This window comes from Lepidochelys kempii, chromosome 15, assembly GCF_965140285.1.
Source record: "Lepidochelys kempii isolate rLepKem1 chromosome 15, rLepKem1.hap1, whole genome shotgun sequence".
Taxonomy (NCBI): domain Eukaryota; kingdom Metazoa; phylum Chordata; order Testudines; family Cheloniidae; genus Lepidochelys; species Lepidochelys kempii.
In genome coordinates, this window is record NC_136394.1 from 3,432,297 (window position 1) to 3,452,157 (window position 19,861).

The 19,861-nt window shown below is 54.0% G+C and overlaps 1 protein-coding gene across 1 annotated transcript in view; it reads left to right on the forward strand.

Annotated features, from left to right (window-relative positions):
• LOC140898859 (uncharacterized) overlaps nt 1-19,861 on the forward strand; it is a 65,487-nt gene that overhangs the window by 20,993 nt on the left and 24,633 nt on the right. Inside the window, exons 8-15 of the mRNA XM_078848966.1 lie at nt 1,646-1,823; nt 8,312-8,411; nt 13,097-13,189; nt 14,558-14,670; nt 15,138-15,273; nt 15,462-15,668; nt 16,215-16,319; nt 18,832-19,062. Coding sequence (XP_078705092.1) covers nt 1,646-1,823; nt 8,312-8,411; nt 13,097-13,189; nt 14,558-14,670; nt 15,138-15,273; nt 15,462-15,668; nt 16,215-16,319; nt 18,832-19,062 — 1,163 coding nt within the window. The remainder of the gene's footprint in view (nt 1-1,645; nt 1,824-8,311; nt 8,412-13,096; nt 13,190-14,557; nt 14,671-15,137; nt 15,274-15,461; nt 15,669-16,214; nt 16,320-18,831; nt 19,063-19,861) is intronic.

A 19,861-nucleotide genomic window follows, 5' to 3' on the forward strand; every position in this document is an offset into this window, starting at 1 on the left:
AAACAACAGGTTAAGGACTATTTAGAAAAGCTGGACATGCACAAGTCCATGGGTCCAGATCTAATGCATCCGAGGCTGCTGAGGGAGTTGGCAGATGTGATTGCAGAGCCATTGGCCATTATCTTGGAAAATTCATGGTGATCGGGGGAGGTCCCGGATGATTGGAAAAAGGCAAATATAGTGCCCATATTTTTAAAAGGGAAGAAAGAGAACCCGGGAACTACAGACCGGTCAGCCTCACTTCAGCCCCTGGCAAAATCATGGAGCAGATCCTCAAGGAATCCATTTTGAAGCACTTGGAGGAGAGGAAGGTGATCAAGAACAGTCAACATATATTCACCAGGGGCAAGTAATGCCTGACCAACCTAATTGCCTTCTGTGATGAGATAACTGGCTCTGTGGATATGGGGAAAGTGGTGGATGTGATATATCTTGACTTTAGCAAAGCTTTTGACACGGTCTCCCACAGTATTCTTGCCAGCAAGTTAAAAAAGTATGGATTGGATGAATGGACTATAAGGTGGATAGAAAGCTAGCTAGATTGTCAGGCTCAACGGGTAGTGATCAATGACTCCATGTCTAGTTGGCAGCCGGTATCAAGTGGAGTGGCCCAGGGAATGGTCCTGGGGCCAGTTTTGTTCAACATCTTCATTAACAATCTAGATGATGGGATGGATTACACCCTCAGCAAGTTCGCGGATGACACTAAACTGGGAGAAGAGGTAGATATGCTGGAGGGTAGGGATAGGGTCCAGAGTGACCTAGACAAATTAGAGGATTGGGCCAAAAGAAATCTGATGAGGTTCAACAAGGGCAAGTGCAGAGCCCTGCACTTAGGAAGGAAGAATCCCATGCATTGCTACAGGCTGGGGACCGATTGGCTAAGCAGCAGTTCTGCAAAAAAGGACCTGGGGATTACAGTGGATGAGAGGCTGGATCTGAGTCAGCAGTGTGCCCTCGTTGCCAAGAAGACCAATGGCATATTGGGCTGTATTAGTAGGAGCATTGCCAGCAGATCGAGGGAAGTGATTATTCCCCTCTATTCAGCACTGGTGAGGTCACACCTGGAGTATTGCGTCCAGTTTTGCCCACCCCCCCACCCCCCCCGCCACTACAGAAGGGATGTTGGCAAGTTGGAGAGAGTCCAGCAGAGGGCAACGAAAATAATTAGGGGGCTGGGGCACATGACTTACTAGGAGAGGCTGAGGGAACTGGGGTTATTTAGTCTGCAGAAGAAAGGAGTGAGGGGGGATTTGATAGCAGCCTTCAACTACCTGGAGGGGGGTTCCAAAGAGGATGGAGCTTGGCTGTTCTCAGTGGTGGCAGATGACAGAACAAGGAGTAATGGTCTCAAGTTGCGTAGTCGGGGAGGTCTAGGTTGGATGTTAGGAAACACTTTTTCACTGGGAGGGTGGTGAAAAACTGGAATGGGTTACCTAGGGAGGTGGTGGAATCTCCATCCTTAGAGGTTTTTAAGGTCAGGCTTGACAAAGCCCTGGCTGGGATGATGTAGTTGGGGATTGGGCCTGCTTTGAGCAGGGGGTTGGACTAGATGACCTCCTGAGGTCCCTTCCAACCCTGATAGTCTATGGTTCTATAAAGGGGTGGCCTATCTGCGCTGCACTGCCTTCTGCTGCTCTTACAGGTGCCTGGGCTCCAGCAGTGCAGTCACTGACGAAGAGGAGGAGGAAGAGGAAGAGTTCCTGTGGTCTCGTGGCAGCGCTGAGCGGAGGAGCAGCAGCCCTGCGAGGTGGAGCTCAATGCCAAGCAGGGCAGAGTCCAGCTGGGAGGACACCAGGAAGGAAGCCTGCATGGAGCACAAGGTGCTGTTCCTGTGGCAGAGGGCGATTCTCCCATGGGTGTTGGGATGGCGGGTGTACTGCAGATAGGGAAGCCCTGGGCACCACTGTGTGTGACTGGGAACAATGCCTGTGAAGTCCAGCTTGGGGGGGGGAGAGGGAACCCAGCTTTCCAGCTGGAGAAGGGTGGAGCCAGCAGGGGAGAAGTTGTATTCTGGGGTTTTGTAGGGTGGTTCAGAAGGGGTTGACAGCCACGCTCCTGTCCAGTGATGCCCCAGAACCCAGACAGAGGCTATAGCAATGGCACTGGCTGGTTGCCCTTGAGCTCAGTGGCAAAGCTCCCCATTGGCTTTGGTGGCAGTGGAAGCAGGAGGACGAGGGGGCCCTGAAGGAGGACGAGGGGGATCGTGCATCCCCATGACCCGCTGCAGAGGCACCAGGACTGGGCGGCCTGTGGTTGGGATCTGCTGGTCTTGCTAGTGAGGCAGGGCTGGAGGGATAAGGATGTCAGGAAAGGCTGCTCCCCTGAGTGTGATTCTCCAAGCATGGGGACTCCCCAGAAAGAATTATTGACCTCCTGGCTCTGGGTGTGGCCTGGGAACGTACCTGTACTGCAGGTGCCCACCTCCCCGGCAGTCTCTGTGCCTTGCTTTGCTCTGAGCTGATGGCCAGCCCGGCTCATTCACTTGTTACAGCTCTCCCCGGCCACTGCATGGCGTGGCGCAGGACCTCCCTGCTGATAGGGGGATCCCAGAGGAATCCATCGCCAGACTGCGGCAGGTGTACTGGCTCCTGACTCAGGGAGAGGGCACGAGGGAGGTCGAGAAGCAGATGGAGGCTGCAAGGTGGGGACTGAGGCAGGTAGCAGAGTTGCCTGAACTTGACACAAGGAAGTGCAGAGAATTGTTACAAGGCAGCTCTTGCATGAGACGGTAGCAGCGCATGGAGCTACGTGCTATTCTGGAAATCCAGGCAAGGGCAGTGATCCCACCAGCAAAGTAGGAAATCCCAGAAGCACAGTATAGCAATCCTGTCTCCTGTACCATAGCAGTAGCAGTGTTGGCCAGTAGTAAGAGCAGGGTGCTGGGGGTCTGGTGACTGCCTTCTAGTCCCACTCCTGACACTTCCTCCCCACATGGCCTTGGGCAAGTTACTTAACCCCACTGCCCTTTAGTTTACAATGAGGATAACACGCTGCCCACCCTTTTATAACACTGGAGCCTTTGGGGTTATATCAGAGCTAAGTGTTGTTCCACCCAAAGTAACTGCATGGGAAGAACACGGTCAAGGCTGCAGAATTCAGCCCTCCAAAGATGGGAAATGCTGGAACTAAGATTCTTCTTTGAGAGCTGGTCTGTGTGTGTATCCCACACGGGTGTGTTTGTGTGCTGGGGGCCCGAGTCCAGAAGTTCTAACAAGCCATGTCCAATAGTAGTTCTCCGCGTGGCCCAGTCCGAGGGCACAAGAGGCAATGCGAGCTGACATCTCTCCAGTTCCTTCTCGCTGCCACTTGGCCTGAGTTGGAATGCCTGTGTCCACAGATGTCTCCAGCTTTTATTCTTAATACTTGGTAAATCAATTTGTAAATAGTTTGTAGTTTTTATGTTAGCGTAGCTAGAGTTTTTAGGATAGTTAGTGTAGGTAGTTTTCCCCCTGTACTGGAGACTTCCTCCCTGCAGCCTGGGACTATACCCAGGGTTCTAGGTTCAAGAATTGTGTCTCCTGCCCTCACTCCTTCTCTGGGAGTGATGAGTATCAGTGCGATCTCTGCTGGTTGGGTGAGACACAAATTCTGCAAAGTGCAGCATCTGTCACTCTTTTCCACTGCGAACTTGCCAAGTTCATGAGCTTAAAGAAATACTGTATAGTGAAGGCTATGAGGTGTCACTCTGATCCAGGCCAGGGAGACCCCCCCGTACATCGGCCTCATCGGATGAGCAGTGCCCCTCGGAGCACGAGCTTAGGAACAGTGTCTACAGCTGCTAAGCCCAGGACTCTTCTTCCCAGGCTTCCCATGACCATAAGGGGCACTCTGATGACTCTCTCATGATCAGATCCCCCCAAATCTGTCCGTAAAAGAAGGGATCCCTTCCTGAGCCCGCCCAGGCTGGGCAGGCCTTCACATGCAAATCCCATGGGTCCAGGTCTGTGAAGTACCCCCAGGCTGGAGGGTACAGTGCACAAGAAGAAGGATCTTTCGGTGGCTCCGGCTTCGAAACACAAGGACTGACACCAGCTGGCTCCATCCAGAAGTGTTGGACCTGCTTCTTCCTCCGTGCTGTCCCATCCTCCTAAAGACCCTGCCCGGCTACGGATTCCTGGGACATGTCGGAACCGTTGGCCCTGACCACCGGGTTGTCTGTACACCTACATTACACTAGAGGATATTTTCTTCCCTTATCCCCAGTCTCCTCTCCTCACCATCCCAGTCCTTCTGAGAGACATTGCTGTGCCAGAGGACAAACCTGTCACTGGAGCCATCCCCTCTCCAGCTGCCAGGCAGGAGCACGCACCCTCCAGTACCATCCACCCCACCACTGGAGGAAGAGCAGTTCTCAGACGCTCTGGCTGGTCAGTCATCTCGTCACAGAGATCTCAGCCCTGATAGACGGTTGAAGAGATCTGAGCCCCATCCTTCCTGATGTGACTTCTCCAGAGACCACTGGTACCCAATGCCGTGGGGTCCCCGCACCTGGTCGATCCCTCCTTTTGGCTATATTGGGGCCCCTGGAGCCCCTGTGGGAGACGCTCTGGATCCGTCCATGAATCCTACCACACCTCTCTTACTCAGCACTCACCAGATCCGACAGACTACGAGGAGGACAGAGACCCAGATTTGCAGGTACTGACAGGAATCTTGTCCTCATCTCTGTCTGAAGCTCTCACTCCATCCTCACCCTCTCCGCCGGACGACCATAGGCAATACCAGGAGCTGCTTCGGAGGATAGCCAATGACCTCCAGAGGAGATCCAGGACTTCCCGCACTGGCTTCTGGCTATTCTGCAGCCTACAGGTCTGAGCAAGGTGGCGCATCTGGTTAACGAGGCCATCAGGGAGCCAGCCAGAGTGGTGTGGCATAACCCTGCCTCTTGCGCCCCCATGCCTAAAAGGGCCGAGAGAGGCTGTTTTGTCTCTGCCAAAGGGGCTGAATTTCTTTCCTCTCACCCAGCACCCAGCTTTCTGGTGCTACAGGCAGCTGTGAAGAGAGCAAAATTGCATCATCCCAAACCCACTCCCATTGATAAGGCCTTGAAGAGGTTGGTTGGGAAGAAAGGTCCTTTCCCTGCAATTCTGCTTCGCTAAGGGAATAACTGGGGCTTGTTAGCGAATAGGATTTTACCAATCACTCCAGCCTGGCCAGGTTTAAGGATAATCTTCCCTCTGATGACAGAGCCCAGGTTCAGCCTCCCTTAGAAGAGGGCAAGTTAGTGGCTATGGGTATGTCTACACTATGAAATTAGGTCAAATTTATAGAAGTCAAATTTTTAGAAAGCGATTTTATACAGTCGATTGTGTGTGTCCCCACTTAAGCCCATTAAGACCATTAAGTCGGCGGAGTGAGTCCACAGTACTGAGGCTAGCGTCGACTTCTGGAGCGTTGCACTATGGGTAGCTATCCCACAGTTCCCGCAGTCTCCGCCACCCAGTGGAATTCTGGGGTGAGATCCCAATGCCTGATGGGGCAAAAAACATTGTCGCAGATGGTTCTGGGTATATGTCATCAGGCCCCCATTCCCTCCCTCCCTCCGTGAAAGCAACAGCAGACAATCGTTTCACGCCTTTTTTCATAGATTACCCGTGCAGAAGCCATACCACGGCAAGCATGGAGCCCACTCAGCTCACCGTCACCGTACATCTCCTGGGTGCTGGCAGATGTGGGACTGCATTGCTACACAGCAGCAGCTCATTCCCTTTTGGCAGCAGACAGTGCAGTACGACTGGTAGCCATCCTCGTCGTGTCCTGGGTGCTCTGGCTGGCCTTGGTCAGGTCAGTCGGGGCGCCTGGTCGGACATGAGTGCTCCTGGCAGACCTCAGTAAAGTCTGTCAGGGGTGCCTGCACATAAATGGGAATGACTCAGGTCATTCTCTTCTTTAAATTTTGTCTAATGGAGATTCAGTCCTGCCTGGAATATTGGCAAAGGGATAGCTCTCCCAGCCAACAGCACCATCTGCTGCCAGCCTACCCCTCCCTCCCTTCGTGAAAGCAACGGCTGACAATCGTTTTGTGCCTTTTTCTGTGCGGGTGCCATATTGCTGTCAGCATCGTCATCCACCCACCGCTTCCGCTGCCACTCTGCTTTCCTGCTCACGCCATACCACAGCAAGCATGGAGCCCGCTCAGATCACCGTGGCAGTTGTGACCACTCTAAACACCATGCTCATTATCATGCAGTATATGCAGAACCAGAACCTGCAAAAGCAGGCGAGGAGGCGACGGCAGCGCAGTGAGGAGAGTGATGAGGGACATGGACACAGGCTTCTCTCAAAGTACGGGCCCTGGCAGTTTGGCCATCCTGGTGGCAATGGGGCAGGCTCATGCCGTGGAACGCCGATTCTGGGCCCGGGAAACAAGCACAGACTGGTGGGACCGCATAGTGTTGCAGGTCTGGGACGATTCCCAATGGTTGCGAAACTTTCGTATGCATAAGGGCACTTTCATGGAACTTTGTGACTTGCTTTCCCCTGCCCCAAAGTGCCAGAATACCAAGATGAGAGCAGCCCTCACAGTTCACAGGCGAGTGGCGATAGCCCTCTGGAAGCGTGCAACACCAGACAGCTACGGGTCAGTTGGGAATCAATTTGGAGTGGGCAAATCTACTGTGGGGGCTGCTGTGATGCAAGTAGCCAAAGCAATCACTGAGCTGCTGCTATCAAGGGTAGTGACTCTGGGAAATGTGCAGGTCATAGTGGATGGCTTTGCTGCAATGGGATTCCCCTAACTGTGGTGGGGCGATAGATGGAACGCATATCCCTATCTTGGGACCGAACCACCAAGGCAGCCAGTACATAAACCAAAAGGGGTACTTTTCAATGGTGCTGCAAGCACTGGTGGATCACAAGGGACGTTTCACCAGCATCAACGTGGGATGGCCAGGAAAGGTACATGACGCTCGCATCTTTAGGAACTCTGGTCTGTGGGAACGGCTGCAGCAAGGGACTTACTTTCCAGATCAGAAAATAACCGTTGGGGATGTTGAAATGTCTGTAGTTATCCTTGGGGACCCAGCTTACCCCTTAATGCCATAGCTCATGAAGCCGTACACATGCACCCTGGACAGTAGTCAGGAGCTGTTCAACTATAGGCTGAGCAAGTGCAGAATGGTGGTAGAATGTGCATTTGGATGTTTAAAAGCGCGCTGGCGCAGTTTACTGACTCAGTTAGACCTCAGCGAAACCAATATTCCCATTGTTATTACTGCTTTCTGTGTGCTCCACAATCTCTGTGAGAGTAAGGGGGAGACGTTTATGGTGAGGTGGGAGGTTGAGGCAAATTGCCTTGCTGCTGATTACACGCAGCCAGACACCAGGGTGGTTAGAAGAGCACAGCAGGGCGCGCTGCGCATCAGAGAAGCTTTGAAAACCAGTTTCATGACTGGCCAGGCTACGGTGTGAAAGTTTTGTTTTTTTCTTGATGAAAACCCGCCCCCTTGGTTCACTTTACTTCTCTGTAAGCCCGCCGCCCTCCCTTCCCCCCTTTGATCACTGCTGGCAGAGGCAATAAAGTCATTGTTGTTTCAAATTTGTGCATTCTTTATTAATTCATCACACAAATGGAGGGATAACTGCCAAGGTAGCCCGGGAGGGGTGGGGAAGGAGGGAAGCACTGGGTGGGGTGGGGGAGGAGGGGAGGATGGAAGGACAAGGCCACACTGCACTTCAAAACTTATTGAATGCCAGCTTTCTGTTGCTTGGGCAGTCCTCTGGGGTGGAGTGGTTGGATACCCAGAGGCCCCCCCCACCGCGTTCGTGGGCATCTGGGTGAGGAGACTATGGAACTTGGGGAGGATGGTGATTGGTTACAGAGGGGCTGCAGCGGCAGTCTGTGCTCCTGTTGCCTTTCCTGCACCTCAACCATACGCCGGAGCATATCAGTTTGATCCTCCAGTAGCCTCAGCATTGCATCTTGCCTCCTCTCATCACGCTGACGCCACCTCTCCTCTCACTCGTCCCTCCTCTCCTCTCGCTTGTCCCTCTTGTCCTCGCGTTCATTTTGTGCTTTCCTGGACTCTGACATTGTCTCTCTCAATGCATTGTGCTGGGCTCTTTCAGCATTGGAGGCCTGCATGAGCTCAGAGAACATTTAATCACGAGTGCGGTTTTTTTCGGCTTCTAATCTTTGATAGCCTCTGGGACGGAGATGGATAGGGGAAGTGTTGAAACATTTGCAGCTGCGGGAGGGAAAAAAGGGAGATTAGTCTTTAAAAAGAGACATTTTAGAGAACAATGAGTAGACTCTTTCACGGTGAGCCAAGCTGTTAACATTACATAGCACGTGTGCTTTCTTTACAAGGTTGCATTTTGCCTCTTATATCGAGGGCCTGCCAGTATGGTGTGAGAGATCACACACACAGGGCCGGCGGGCAACAGAATTCGGCTTGCAGGTAGCCATGGTAAGTCACAGTCTTTTTGGCTTCTTTAACCTTCCTAATGTGTGGGAATGGTTTCAAACAGCAGCACCCTCATTTCCCATAACAAGCACCCATTGGGTTGGCCATTTAAAAGGAGGGGCTGCGATTTTCAGGTTAACATGCAGCACAAACCCAACTAACCCCCACACCCCCCCACACGCACCCAATTCTCTGCACTGATCGCTTCACCCCTCCCCCACCACGTGGCTAACAGCGGGGTTGATTTCTGTTCAGCCACAGGCAAACAGCCCAGCAGGAACGGCCACCTCTGAATGTCCCCCTAATAAAATTCCCCTATTTCAGCCAGGTGACCATGAATGATATCACTCTCCTGAGGATAACACAGAGAGATAAAGAACGGATATTGCTTGAATGCCAGCAAACACTGGGACCATACGCTGCCATGCTTTGTTATGCAGTGATTCCAGACTATGTGCTGCTGGCCTGCCGTGGTACAGTGTCCTACCATAGAGGACGGAATAAAGCTGCCCTCCCCAGAAACCTTTTGCAAAGGCTTTGGGAGTACATCCAGGAGAGCTTCATTGAGATGTCCCTGGAGGATTTCTGCTCCATCTCCATACACATTAATAGACTTTTCCAGTAGCTGTACTGGCCGTGAATGCATCCCAAGTCTTCAGGGCAAATTAATCATTAATCACGCTTGCTTTTAAACTGTGTATTATATTTACAAAGGTACACTCACCAGAGGTCCCTTCTCCACCTTCTAGGTCCGGGAGACCACCTTCGGTGGGTTGGGAGGGTACTAGATCCAGGGTACAGGGTACAGTTCCTGGCTGTCAGGGAAAACGGTTTCTCCGCTTGCTTGCTTGCTGTGCTTCAACCTCCTCCTCCTCCTCCTCGTCCCCAAAATCCGCATCCCTGTTGAGTGAGAGTCCATTGACAGAGTCCACGCACAGGGCTGCGGTAGTTGTAGGGGCTGCTCCTAGAATGGCATGCAGCTCATCGTAGAAGCAGCATGTCTGGGGCTCTGACCCAGAGCGGCCGTTTGCCTCTCTGGTTCTTGGTAGGCTTGCCTGAGCTCCTTAAGTTTCATGTGGCACTGCTATGGGTCCCTGTTATAGCCTCTGTCCTTCATGCCCTTGGAGATTTTTTCATATATTTTGGCATTTTGTCTTTTGGAACGGAGTTCTGATAGCACATATTCGTCTCCCCATACAGCGATCAGAACCAGTACCTCCCATTCGGTCCATGCTGGGGCTCTTTTGCGATTCTGGGACTCCATGGTCACCTGTGCTGAAGAGCTCTGCACGGTCACCTCTGCTGATGAGCTCATCACACTGGCCAATCAGGAAATGAAATTCAAAAGTTCGCGGGGCTTTTCCTGTCTACCTGGCCAGTGCATCTGAGTTGAGAGTGCTGTCCAGAGCAGTCACAGTGGAGCACTCTGGGATAGCTCCCGGAGGCCAATACCGTCGAATTGCGTCCACACTAACCCAAATTCGACCCAGCGAGGTCAATTTCAGCGCTAATCCACTCGTTGGGGTGGAGTACAGAAACCGGTTTTAAGAGCCCTTAAAGTTGGAAAAAATGGCTTCATAGTGTGAACAGGTACAGGGCTAAACCAATCTAACACTGCTAAATCTGACCTAAACTCATAGTGGAGACCAGGGCTAAGACTTCTCTTCATGCTGTGGTGGACGTAGTAGATACTGCATCAAGAGGCTTAGCCCCTAGCATAGTCATGAGGTGTGTGTCTTGGCTTTGCCCTGATAGCAAACGTAAACAAAGAACAGTCCCTTTTAACACCCACACAGATGATAAACTTGATCGTGGTAACACTGGGCTCCTTGCAGCAAGAGCTTTACTCCCCATGGACAGATGGTAGCTAATGAGCAATCTGACTGTGGTCAGGATGTGCCTTTGTCTTCTAAGCCACATGACACCATTCACCAGGCTTCATCTAGACTGCCTACAAGCTGGGCTCCTGTCTGTCTACTCACCAGACAGGGATTGCATCAACACCAGAGTTACTGTGCCTGCCATGGCCATTGCCTCTTTTACCAGGCAGTCGAACCCGGATTGAGCTAGAGTTGGCGTCCCCTTCGTCACTCTGCCCCCAGTGCTGCCATCATGGAGCTCACTTGAACAGGGTCTCTGGAACCACAGGGAGGCAGGCAGCACATTGATCCACTGCAACTGTGGGCACACCGCCTGGCAAGAAGGGCTCTTCTCCTGCTCATTCAATCTTTTCATGTCCATGTGATGTCAGACAATATCACCATGGTCTTTTGCATAAGCAGACAGGGCGGAGCAAGATCTCCCCCCGCCCTTGCCTAGAAGCAGTCAGGCTTTGGAACAAGTGCATCAGAAACCACATCACTATCCAAGCCACGTACCTTCTGGGTGCCCAAAACTCTTTAGCAGACAACCTGGGCAGACACTTCTCTGTGGATCACGACTGGGAGATGCACAGCTGTTCCCTGAGCGAGATACTCACTCGGTGGGGAACACCTCAATGGGATCTCTTCGCATCCCAAATGATCAGGCTTCCCTTGTCCTGCTCAACAGGAGCTGTGGGTCTCAGGGCGATGATCTCCATTGCCATGGACATACAATCCCAGGTGTGCCTTTCGCCTGTTCCCACAGGGCTTGCGAGATCCGTCAGGACAGGGCCGGGGACATTCTCCTAGCACCCATCTGGACCAGACAATTTTGGTTTCCGGAGCTCCTGAGGATGTCGATCCATCCTCCTGTCAAGATCTGCCCCTTCCTGGATCACCTTCCTCAGCAAGGGGGCAGAATCAGACACCCAATCGAGACCCCGTCTACCTCCTGGCCTGGTGTTTGGCTGGGGATCAGAACTAGAACACTCTTGCTCGGCACCCATCCAAGCTATTCTTATTCAACATAGGAAAGACTCAACTAGCTCCTGTTACTTAGCTAAATGGAGACAATTTTCTACATGGGCTCAGAATAAGGTGCTGCCTCCAAATTCGGCAAGGATCCCAGTTGTTTTAGATCACCTCCTGTTTTGAAGAGCTCAGGTCTTTCCGTTGGCTTGCTGCAGGTCCATCTTGCAGCAATCAGTGCCTGCCTCCTGCCGGAAGGTGGATATTCCATCTTTACTCACCCTACAGCAGTGACATCCATGAAAAGCCTAGTTAGGATCTTTCTGCCAATCATCAAACCTACCCCTCAATGGGACCTCAATCGCGGCCTGCCAGCACTCATCGGGCCACCATTTGAATCCTTGGCAACATGCTCCATGGCCCACCTGTCCATGAAAGTTGCATACTTCGTAGCTATTACCTCAGCCAGAAGGCTGAGCAAGAGGGGAGCCCTCATGACAGACCCAGCACACTGCCACCAGGAAAAAAATCTCTCTCTGTCTACATCCTAGCTTCCTCCCCAAGGTTATTTCTGAATGCCATGTCAACCACATTATCCACTTAACTGTTTTCTTCCTGAAACCCCATCCCTCTGCTGAGGAGAAGAAGCTTCGTTCCCTTGACTCAGACACACCTTAGCATTCTACCTGCAGAGGACCAAATCTATCAGCAGATCACCTAGGCTATAGCAGAAAGGTTGCGAGGAGAAGTGATATCCTCTCTGAGAATCTCCAGATGGATCTCTGGGTGCTACCAGTTAGCACATATCCATCCACCTGATGAGGTAAGGGCACACTCCAGGAGAGCACAAGCTGCCTCCACAGCGTCGCTGCAGGAAGTACCATCGTGCAGAGCAGCTACCTGGAGCTCCATTCGCACATTCACAAAACGTTAAGTGCTAGTTCAGGCCTCTGCTGTGGATGCAGCAGTGGGACCTGTAGTACTTTAAGCATCTTTCTTGCTGGCACCCTTGCACCCGCCTCCAGTCTGAATACTGCTTGTCAATCACCCATGTATGGAATACACATAGGGACCAGCACTTGAAGAAGAGGGAAGTTACTTCCCTGTAGCTGGGTGTTCTTCAAGGTGTGTGGTCCCTGTCTGTATTCTACTGTCCGCCCTCCATCCCCTCTGCTTCAGATCCTGCTGGATTTGTGGTACGAAGAGGAACTGGAGAGGGTTACGGTTCTCTGCATCTTAAAGTCTTTAAACCACAATTTGAGGACTTCAATAGCTCAGACATAGGCTAGGGGTTTGTTACAGGAGTGGGTGGGTGAGATTCTGTGGCCTGAGATGTGCAGGGGGTCAGACTAGATGATCATAATGGTCCCTTCTGACTTAAAGTCTGTGATTCTATGGAAAGGTATCAGCCCACACTGCCTCTTATGCCCCAGTCTGGAGCATGAGGAAAACTACTGCCCGTGTGCTGGCCAACGGACGCTGTTTGTTGGAGTTTCCAGACTCGGGTGCATGGTGAGCATGGGCACCCCTGTGGAATACAGACAGGGACCACAAGTCTCAGAGAACTCCCAGTTACAGATAAGTAGCCTCCATTTGCCCGTACAAGCTGGCTTCTGTCCCCTTGCACATGGTCATGACTGCACTTCAATGCACATGCACAACAGCAAACACAAAGCTCGATTGGACAGCAACGTGGGAAGTCTGGGAAGAGGCCCTGTCTGCTATTTGCATAAGAGAAGCTGTTTGGGGTGGCTGAGGCCGGTTGTGTCAGCTGCTGGAAGGGGCTCCAGAAAAGAGCTGGGAAGTGCTGCTAGGGTAGTCAAAGACAGTGAGCCGTGCGTTTGATTCATTGCACAGGACCTGGGCGCTGAAGAGGAGAGGCTGTTGCAGAGGAAATCCCAGCTGCATGAGGCTGACTTGTCCCTGAGTGACATCCTGGGTCAGAAAAAGGTATTTTCCCAGCAGCCTGGTGTCAGCAGCCCCATCCAGCAGGGAGGCGCCAGGGCAGAGACATCGCACTCTGCTGCAAGCCAGCTGCCTGCAGAGATCCATCAGAGCCATTGGGTCACTCCCTTGTTCACATGCACTTCGTGTCCAGAGACAGTGGCTGCTGCTAGGGGAAGGCAGGGGGTTGCTGGTGAGATTAGAGTTACTGATGGGAGCCAAGGGGCCGGCACGGAGACGGGATCAGCACCCCACAGCTCCAGCCATGGAGGGAGGATAAGGGAGGCTTGGAGTGTGGGTGGGAGAACTGGCTCCCAATATGGAGCAGCCTGAATCATGGATGGACCTGCGGTCTTCTGCTGGTCTCCTGCTAAACTCAGCCCTAGACCACATGCTTCTTGGGGCTCCTATTGTGTTTGCACATTGTTTGTCCTGGGACAGTTTCTAGCATTGGGAGAGAGGCCTTGGGACACATGGGATTTGGAGAAAGCGTCTGGCCGGGACTTGCCAGGGGCTTGGGTCTAATCCACACTTAAGAGTTTTGCCAGTCTAGCTATAGTGGTACTAGCTGTACTGGCAAACCCTCCCACTGGAGACGCGGCTCATACTGGAGAAAAAGGGCCTTTGCGGGTCTAGCTTATTCCCATTCAGTGAGCGAAGGAGCTGTCCTGGCAAAAGCCCTTTTTTGCTGGTAGAATCGTGCCTACACCGGGGCTTTTGTCAGCACAGCTATGGCATAAAAAACTCCCATCCTAAGTGACGTAGCTGGGCTGGCAAAACTTTGAAGTGTAAACCTGGCCTTACATGGGATCTGTCATGCCCACATACCATGGTGATGGGCCCCAGACAGGGCGAGCTCGTTTCCTGTATAATCTAGCCAGGCTGGTGGGGCGTTCCCAGGTGTGGGCAGCCCGGCCTCACCCTGGCCTGTGTTCTTGCTTCTTAGTGGAGGGGGCTGCTGGGCTCCAGCTCCTCCCCACAGCACCTGCTTGGGGCCTGCAGGGAGGATCTGTCATGTTGGCCCTGTCAGACCAAGGCAGGAAGCTACAGAGCCCTAGGCTCATCCTGGCAAAGTTCTTGCTGAAGGACCCCAAGTATTTGGATCTGTCAGCAAGAGAGTCCCGTCTGAGCACTGCTGTTGGGTTGCCAGGGGAAGGGAGAGGTCCACTCCATGCTCACGTTACTCATGAGCAACGGTCGTGTGTGTCTCTGTCTGGGGGAGACCCGTCCCGCCTGGACTCCGCTCCCATTTGGCACCTGGGCCTGTGGGGTGCAGCAGTGGGTTCAGCCTGTGGCGAGGTGAAGGGCCTGGGTGGCAGGGCAGGTAGATGGACACGTGCCTTTCCTGACACCTTTCCTCCCCTCTGCTGCCAGCGTGCGGTCCAGGAACTGGAGTCGCTGCGTGGGGCCCTGGAGAGGAGCCAGAAGGGGGTGGAGACGCTGGAGTCCTGCCGGAAGGAGACTCGGAGCAAAGCAGATGCAGCCAGGTATCTGGGGTGAGGTTGGACACACAGGGACCTTGGCAGGCCAATGCTGGATGGAGGGTGGGGGAGTCGTCTTGCAAATATGGGCCTGCTCTCCCTGAAGCCAATAGCAAAATGCCTATCGAGATCAGTGGGAGCAGGAGCAGGCTAGAACTCGCTCCTAGCCAGTTAATGACACAGGCACTCTGCTCAGCGGAGGGCTGTAATGCAGTGTGCTGGGCGAGCCTGGGGGCCACCTCTGGCTGGCGCTCACTGGAGCAGATGGCAGCCATCCTGTGGCACATGGAGGCCAGATGGCCCATAGACTAAGCTCCCTTGTGATCTCAGCAGCCCTTGCATCGACCCAGAGGGAGCAGTGCATGCTGGGGCCAGTTGCCTCTGCAGGCTGCACCTCCCTCTAGACCCTCAGCCAGCTGCCCGGTCTAGACCCGTGCTGCCTCTCGGAGGGTGTCGGTCCCTTCTTCCCACAGGGCGGGCACGCTGCTGCTGCAACACAGAGGGGACTCGCGCTTGCGGGAGCTGCCGGAGCGGGAGAAGGCGCTGAGTACGCTGAGATGGCGGTGCTCCACCCTGCACAGCACCCAGCTGGGGGCCTTCCAGGCCGAGGTGAGGGTGGGGGTCCCAGGGTGGCCTGTGGGTCAGATGGTTCCCATGGGGGATTGCAGGAGCAGTGTCCACATTGCAGGTGGGAGGGGGAACAGGAGGCAAAGGCAAGAGGGGCAGAGAGATGGAGTAGGGAGGGGAGGGGGAAACCCCATGGCCCACTGCAGGGATAAGGGGACCTCTCATTGCAGAGTCAGGAGGCCACGCTGCTGGGTTTCCATGGCCAGGAAGCAGTGCTGCGGGACACAGGAGCCAGGCGATCCCATCCTCCGCTCATTTCCCAGGTCTCCTCACTAGCGGCCGAGCGGGAGGAGCTGAAGGCCCAAGTGCGTCACCTGGAGGGCAGCTTGTTCTCTGAGCAGCGGGCAGCCAGAGCCAGGATCGAGGAGCTGCAGGAGGTAGGTGAGCTCCCCGGGGCTCCCGGCTGCTTCTGAAGAACTGCTGCCTGGCACCGCCTCCCAGACGCCACTGGAAGCAGAAGGTGTCTGCAGAGCAAAGGACCCCCATGTCGGGCTGGGTCCTTCCCCTATCCTGTGTGCTGAGAATGAGATCTGGGATGCGCCTGTAATTCTCCAGGTGCCGTTTGTTTCCTCAGCAGCTGGAAGGGCCTCCCAGCCATATGATTTATTGTTTGTATTGCAGTCAGACCTCGCAGCCCCAGTCACGGCCCAGGACCACTGGGTCACTGGGTCACTGGGTCACTGGGTCCCTGCCCCAAAGAGCTCAAGCTGTGAATAGTTCTCGTCCCCCAGCCACACAGGAGAGGGTTCCCTTGGCGGCAGCGTCTCATGGCAGAGCCCAGTGTCTCTCCCCACCCCGAGCCCTTCTGGTGGGAACGACCCGGACACTGTCATCGCTGTGAGCAGGGGTCGCCCTCAGTCTGAACAGCAGCTGTGTGACGCGCTCATGCCCGCCCTCATGCCCCTGCGTTCCTTCGCCGGCAGTGCCTGGAGCAAGCTCAGAACAAGCTGGAGGAGAGGACGGCCGAGGGGATGGAGCTGCAGGAGGAGACCACGCGACTGAGACTGCAGCTCAGGGAGCTGGAGAGGGTGAGGGAAGCCCAGGTTCAGATCAGGTGGTTTCCACATGGTGGGGAAGGGGCGCAGGGGCAATGGAAGGTGTGAAGTTTGCTTGGTAGGTGTCGGGTTCACTCCCCACTCTGAACTGTAGCGTACAGACACAGGGACCCGCATGAAAGACCCCGTAAGCTTATTTCTACCAGCTTAGGTTAAAACTTCCCCAAGACACAAATTCTCCCTTGTACCTTGGGTTTAAGTAACGCTGCCACCACCAAGTGATTTAACAAAGAACCAGGGAAAAGGACCACTTGGAATTCCTCTTCCCCCAGCAATCCCCCCAAGCCCTTACACCCCCTTTCCTGGGGAGGCTTGAGAATAGTATCCTAACCAATTGGTTACAAAATGATCAAAGACCCAAACCCCTGGGTCTTGGAACAATGGAAAAATCAGTCAGGTTCTTAAAAGAAGGACTTTATTTAAAAAGAAAGAAAGGTAAAAATCACCTCTGTAAAATCAGGAGGGAAAATACTTTACAGGGTATTCAAATTAAAAACACAAAGGATCCCCCTCTGGGCAAAACCTTAAAGTTACAGAAAACAGGAACAAACCTCCCTCTTAACACAGGGAAAATTCACATAAAACAAAAGATAAACTAATCCGCCATGCCTGGCTTACCTCGACTGGTTGCAATACTGGAGACTTGGATTAGGATGGGTTGGAGAAGATGGATTTCTGTCTGGCCCCTCTCAGTCCCAAGAGAAAACCCGCACACAAAACAAAGAGCACAAACAAAACCTTCCCCCCTCACAAGATTTGAAAGTATGTTCTTTCCCCATTGATCCTGTTGGTCAGGTGCCAAGCAGGCTATTTGAGCGTCTTAGCCCATTACAGGTAAGGAGGAATTCTAGGCTACCCTTAGCTGTATGTTTATGACAGTAGGTTTAAGAAACTGTCCCCCTTTGTATGCCACACCCCTCTCCCACTTCCAATAGAGAGGGGTGTGTATGTAAGCACACACATGGGTACCCGGGGCTGCCCCTGGTCCCAGTGCAGGCCTGGTGGGAGCTGGGTGGTGAGACTGTGGGGGCATGAAGAATAACAGGGTGAAGGCTGGCTGCCGGGAGACTTCTGCCAGCAGCGAGTTGTATCTAGCCCCCCATGGGAGAGATGAGAACCCCATTGCTAGGGCAAGTCACACCGGAAGTTCAAAGCCCTGCAGCCGGGGTCTGACGATGTTTCCATAATGTGAAACACACCTTAATAGACAGAGTGTGTCCCGGACCTCACCTGCCCTCCCACAGGGCATTGCCCGGACCCCACCTCCCTCTCATTGGGCATTGCCCAGACCCTACCTCCCCTCCCACAGGGCATTGCCCAGACCCCACCTCCCTCTCACTGGGCATTGCCCGGACCCCACCTCCCTCTCACTGGGCATTGCCCGGACCCCACCTCCCTCTCATTGGGCATTGCCCAGACCCTACTTCCCCTCCCACAGGGCATTGCCCGGACCCCACCTCCCTCTCATTGGGCATTGCCCAGACCCTACCTCCCCTCCCACAGGGCATTGCCCAGACCCCACCTCCCTCTCACTGGGCATTGCCCGGACCCCACCTCCCTCTCACTGGGCATTGCCCGGACCCCACCTCCCTCTCATTGGGCATTGCCCAGACCCTACTTCCCCTCCCACAGGGCATTGCCCGGACCCCACCTCCCTCTCATTGGGCATTGCCCAGACCCTACCTCCCCTCCCATAGGGCATTGCCCGGACCCCACCTCCCTCTCATTGGGCATTGCTCGGACCCCACCTCCCTCTCATAGGGCATTGCCCGGACCCCACCTCACGTCCCACTGGTCACAGTAGCTGCAGCCAGGGTGCAGTGGAGCCGTAAGAGGCAGGTGCTGATGGATCTTTAACTGTCTCTAATGCACCAAGTGATTGGTCCTTTATGAAAACTGCTGTGCGGATTGTCTCCTTTTGCTCTTCTTCGTGTCTCCTCTCCTCCCACCTCTCTGGTCCATTCCTCCTTCTCCCCTTCGGCCCCTGCTGCCCCCTGCTGTACTGCTTGGGTGCTTGTTCCTGCCCCCGTGTCCTTTCCTCTCCTGCTGGGGACTGGCAGCTCTGCCCCATTGGTAGTTCCTGGTGCCCAGGACGTAGCTGTGGCCTCTGGCTGAGGCAGTTGGCCTGGTTCTTCCTCCTTGCAAATGGGTCCTGGGTGCCTGAGGAATGAGCTGGAAAGGAGGAGACAAGGAACCAGCGCCACGTGACTAGGCAGATCTCCAGGTACCCTGGCGGATGCTCTGTGCAGGATATGCAGGAGCAGTTGGGGACCTGCTGCCCTAGGGAATGCACTGGAGGGGACAATCATGCCTTGGCACATGCAGAAGATGAACTCAGCTGTGTTTGGCCTCTTCCACCCCTTGTTTGAATGATGCTTTGACTCCCGCTTCATGCTTCTACCGACACCAGCGGACACCAGCGGCCCCCAGAGCCTCTTGGTGCACTTGCCAGTTTGTGACGGTTACACAGGGCTCTCTGTTCCAGAAGCAGGCAGGAGCTCTGAGTGGGCAGATCCGAGACCTCCGAGTGCGGGAGAGGGAGCAGGATCTGAGACTCTCTGCCTTGGAGAAGATCCTGTCGGAGAGGGAGCTAGAGCTGGTGAGGCTGCGAGAGGTCGTCTGTGCCCTGATGGCTGAGAAGGAAGTGCAGCAACGTGCTATGGAGAACCTGAGAGACGAACATGACGGGCAGCTGGGGAAGATGCAGCAGGAGAAGGTACCAGCTATAAGCAGTCCAGCCTGAGCTGGGCGGGGGGCTTTCTGTGCATGAACAGGGGGCTCCCTCATCCCTTGCTCTTCTCATTCATTGTTTTTCGCCCCCTACCTAGCTGAATGGTTTTTATTCATAAAGGTGCAGATCCTGCCCCATGTCAGGGAGTGGAGCTGCTCTGTTTGGAATTTAAGGGAACATCCGGGGGTCTTTGCACCAAGTATGTGGCCCAGCTACTCCAGGCTGCTCTGTGGCCACCGGCAGGGGGCTTTGGGGCAGTCTGGGCCATTGGATTCCCTACTATGCAGTTCCAGTGGCTGTTGACCCTGCAGAATGGGGACACTGGCAGCCTCGGGATTCCTGGCCCCCTGCAGAGATCACCAGCATGCAACGCACCCATCCCCTGTGTTTGGGCCAAAAGTGGAGGATGGGGAGTTGGCTTCAGCCTGAGAGAAATAAATATTAAACTTGCCTTCCTGTCAGTCAGTGGTTACCAGGAGGGGGACAGTTTTGCCCTGTCCCCTCCTCCCCCCCACTACAGAAGGGATGTGGACAAATTGGAGAGAGTCCAGCAGAGGGCAACAAAAATGATTAGGGGACTGGGGCACATGATTTATGAGGAGAGGCTGAGGGAACTGGGTTTGTTTAGTCTGCAGAAGAGCAGAGTGAGGGGGGGTTTGATAGCAGCCTTCAACTACCTGAAGGGGGGTTCCAAAGAGGATGGAGCTCAGCTGTTCTCAGTGGTGGCAGATGACAGAACAAGAAACAATAGTTTCAAGTTGCAGTGGGGAGGTCTAGGTTGGAT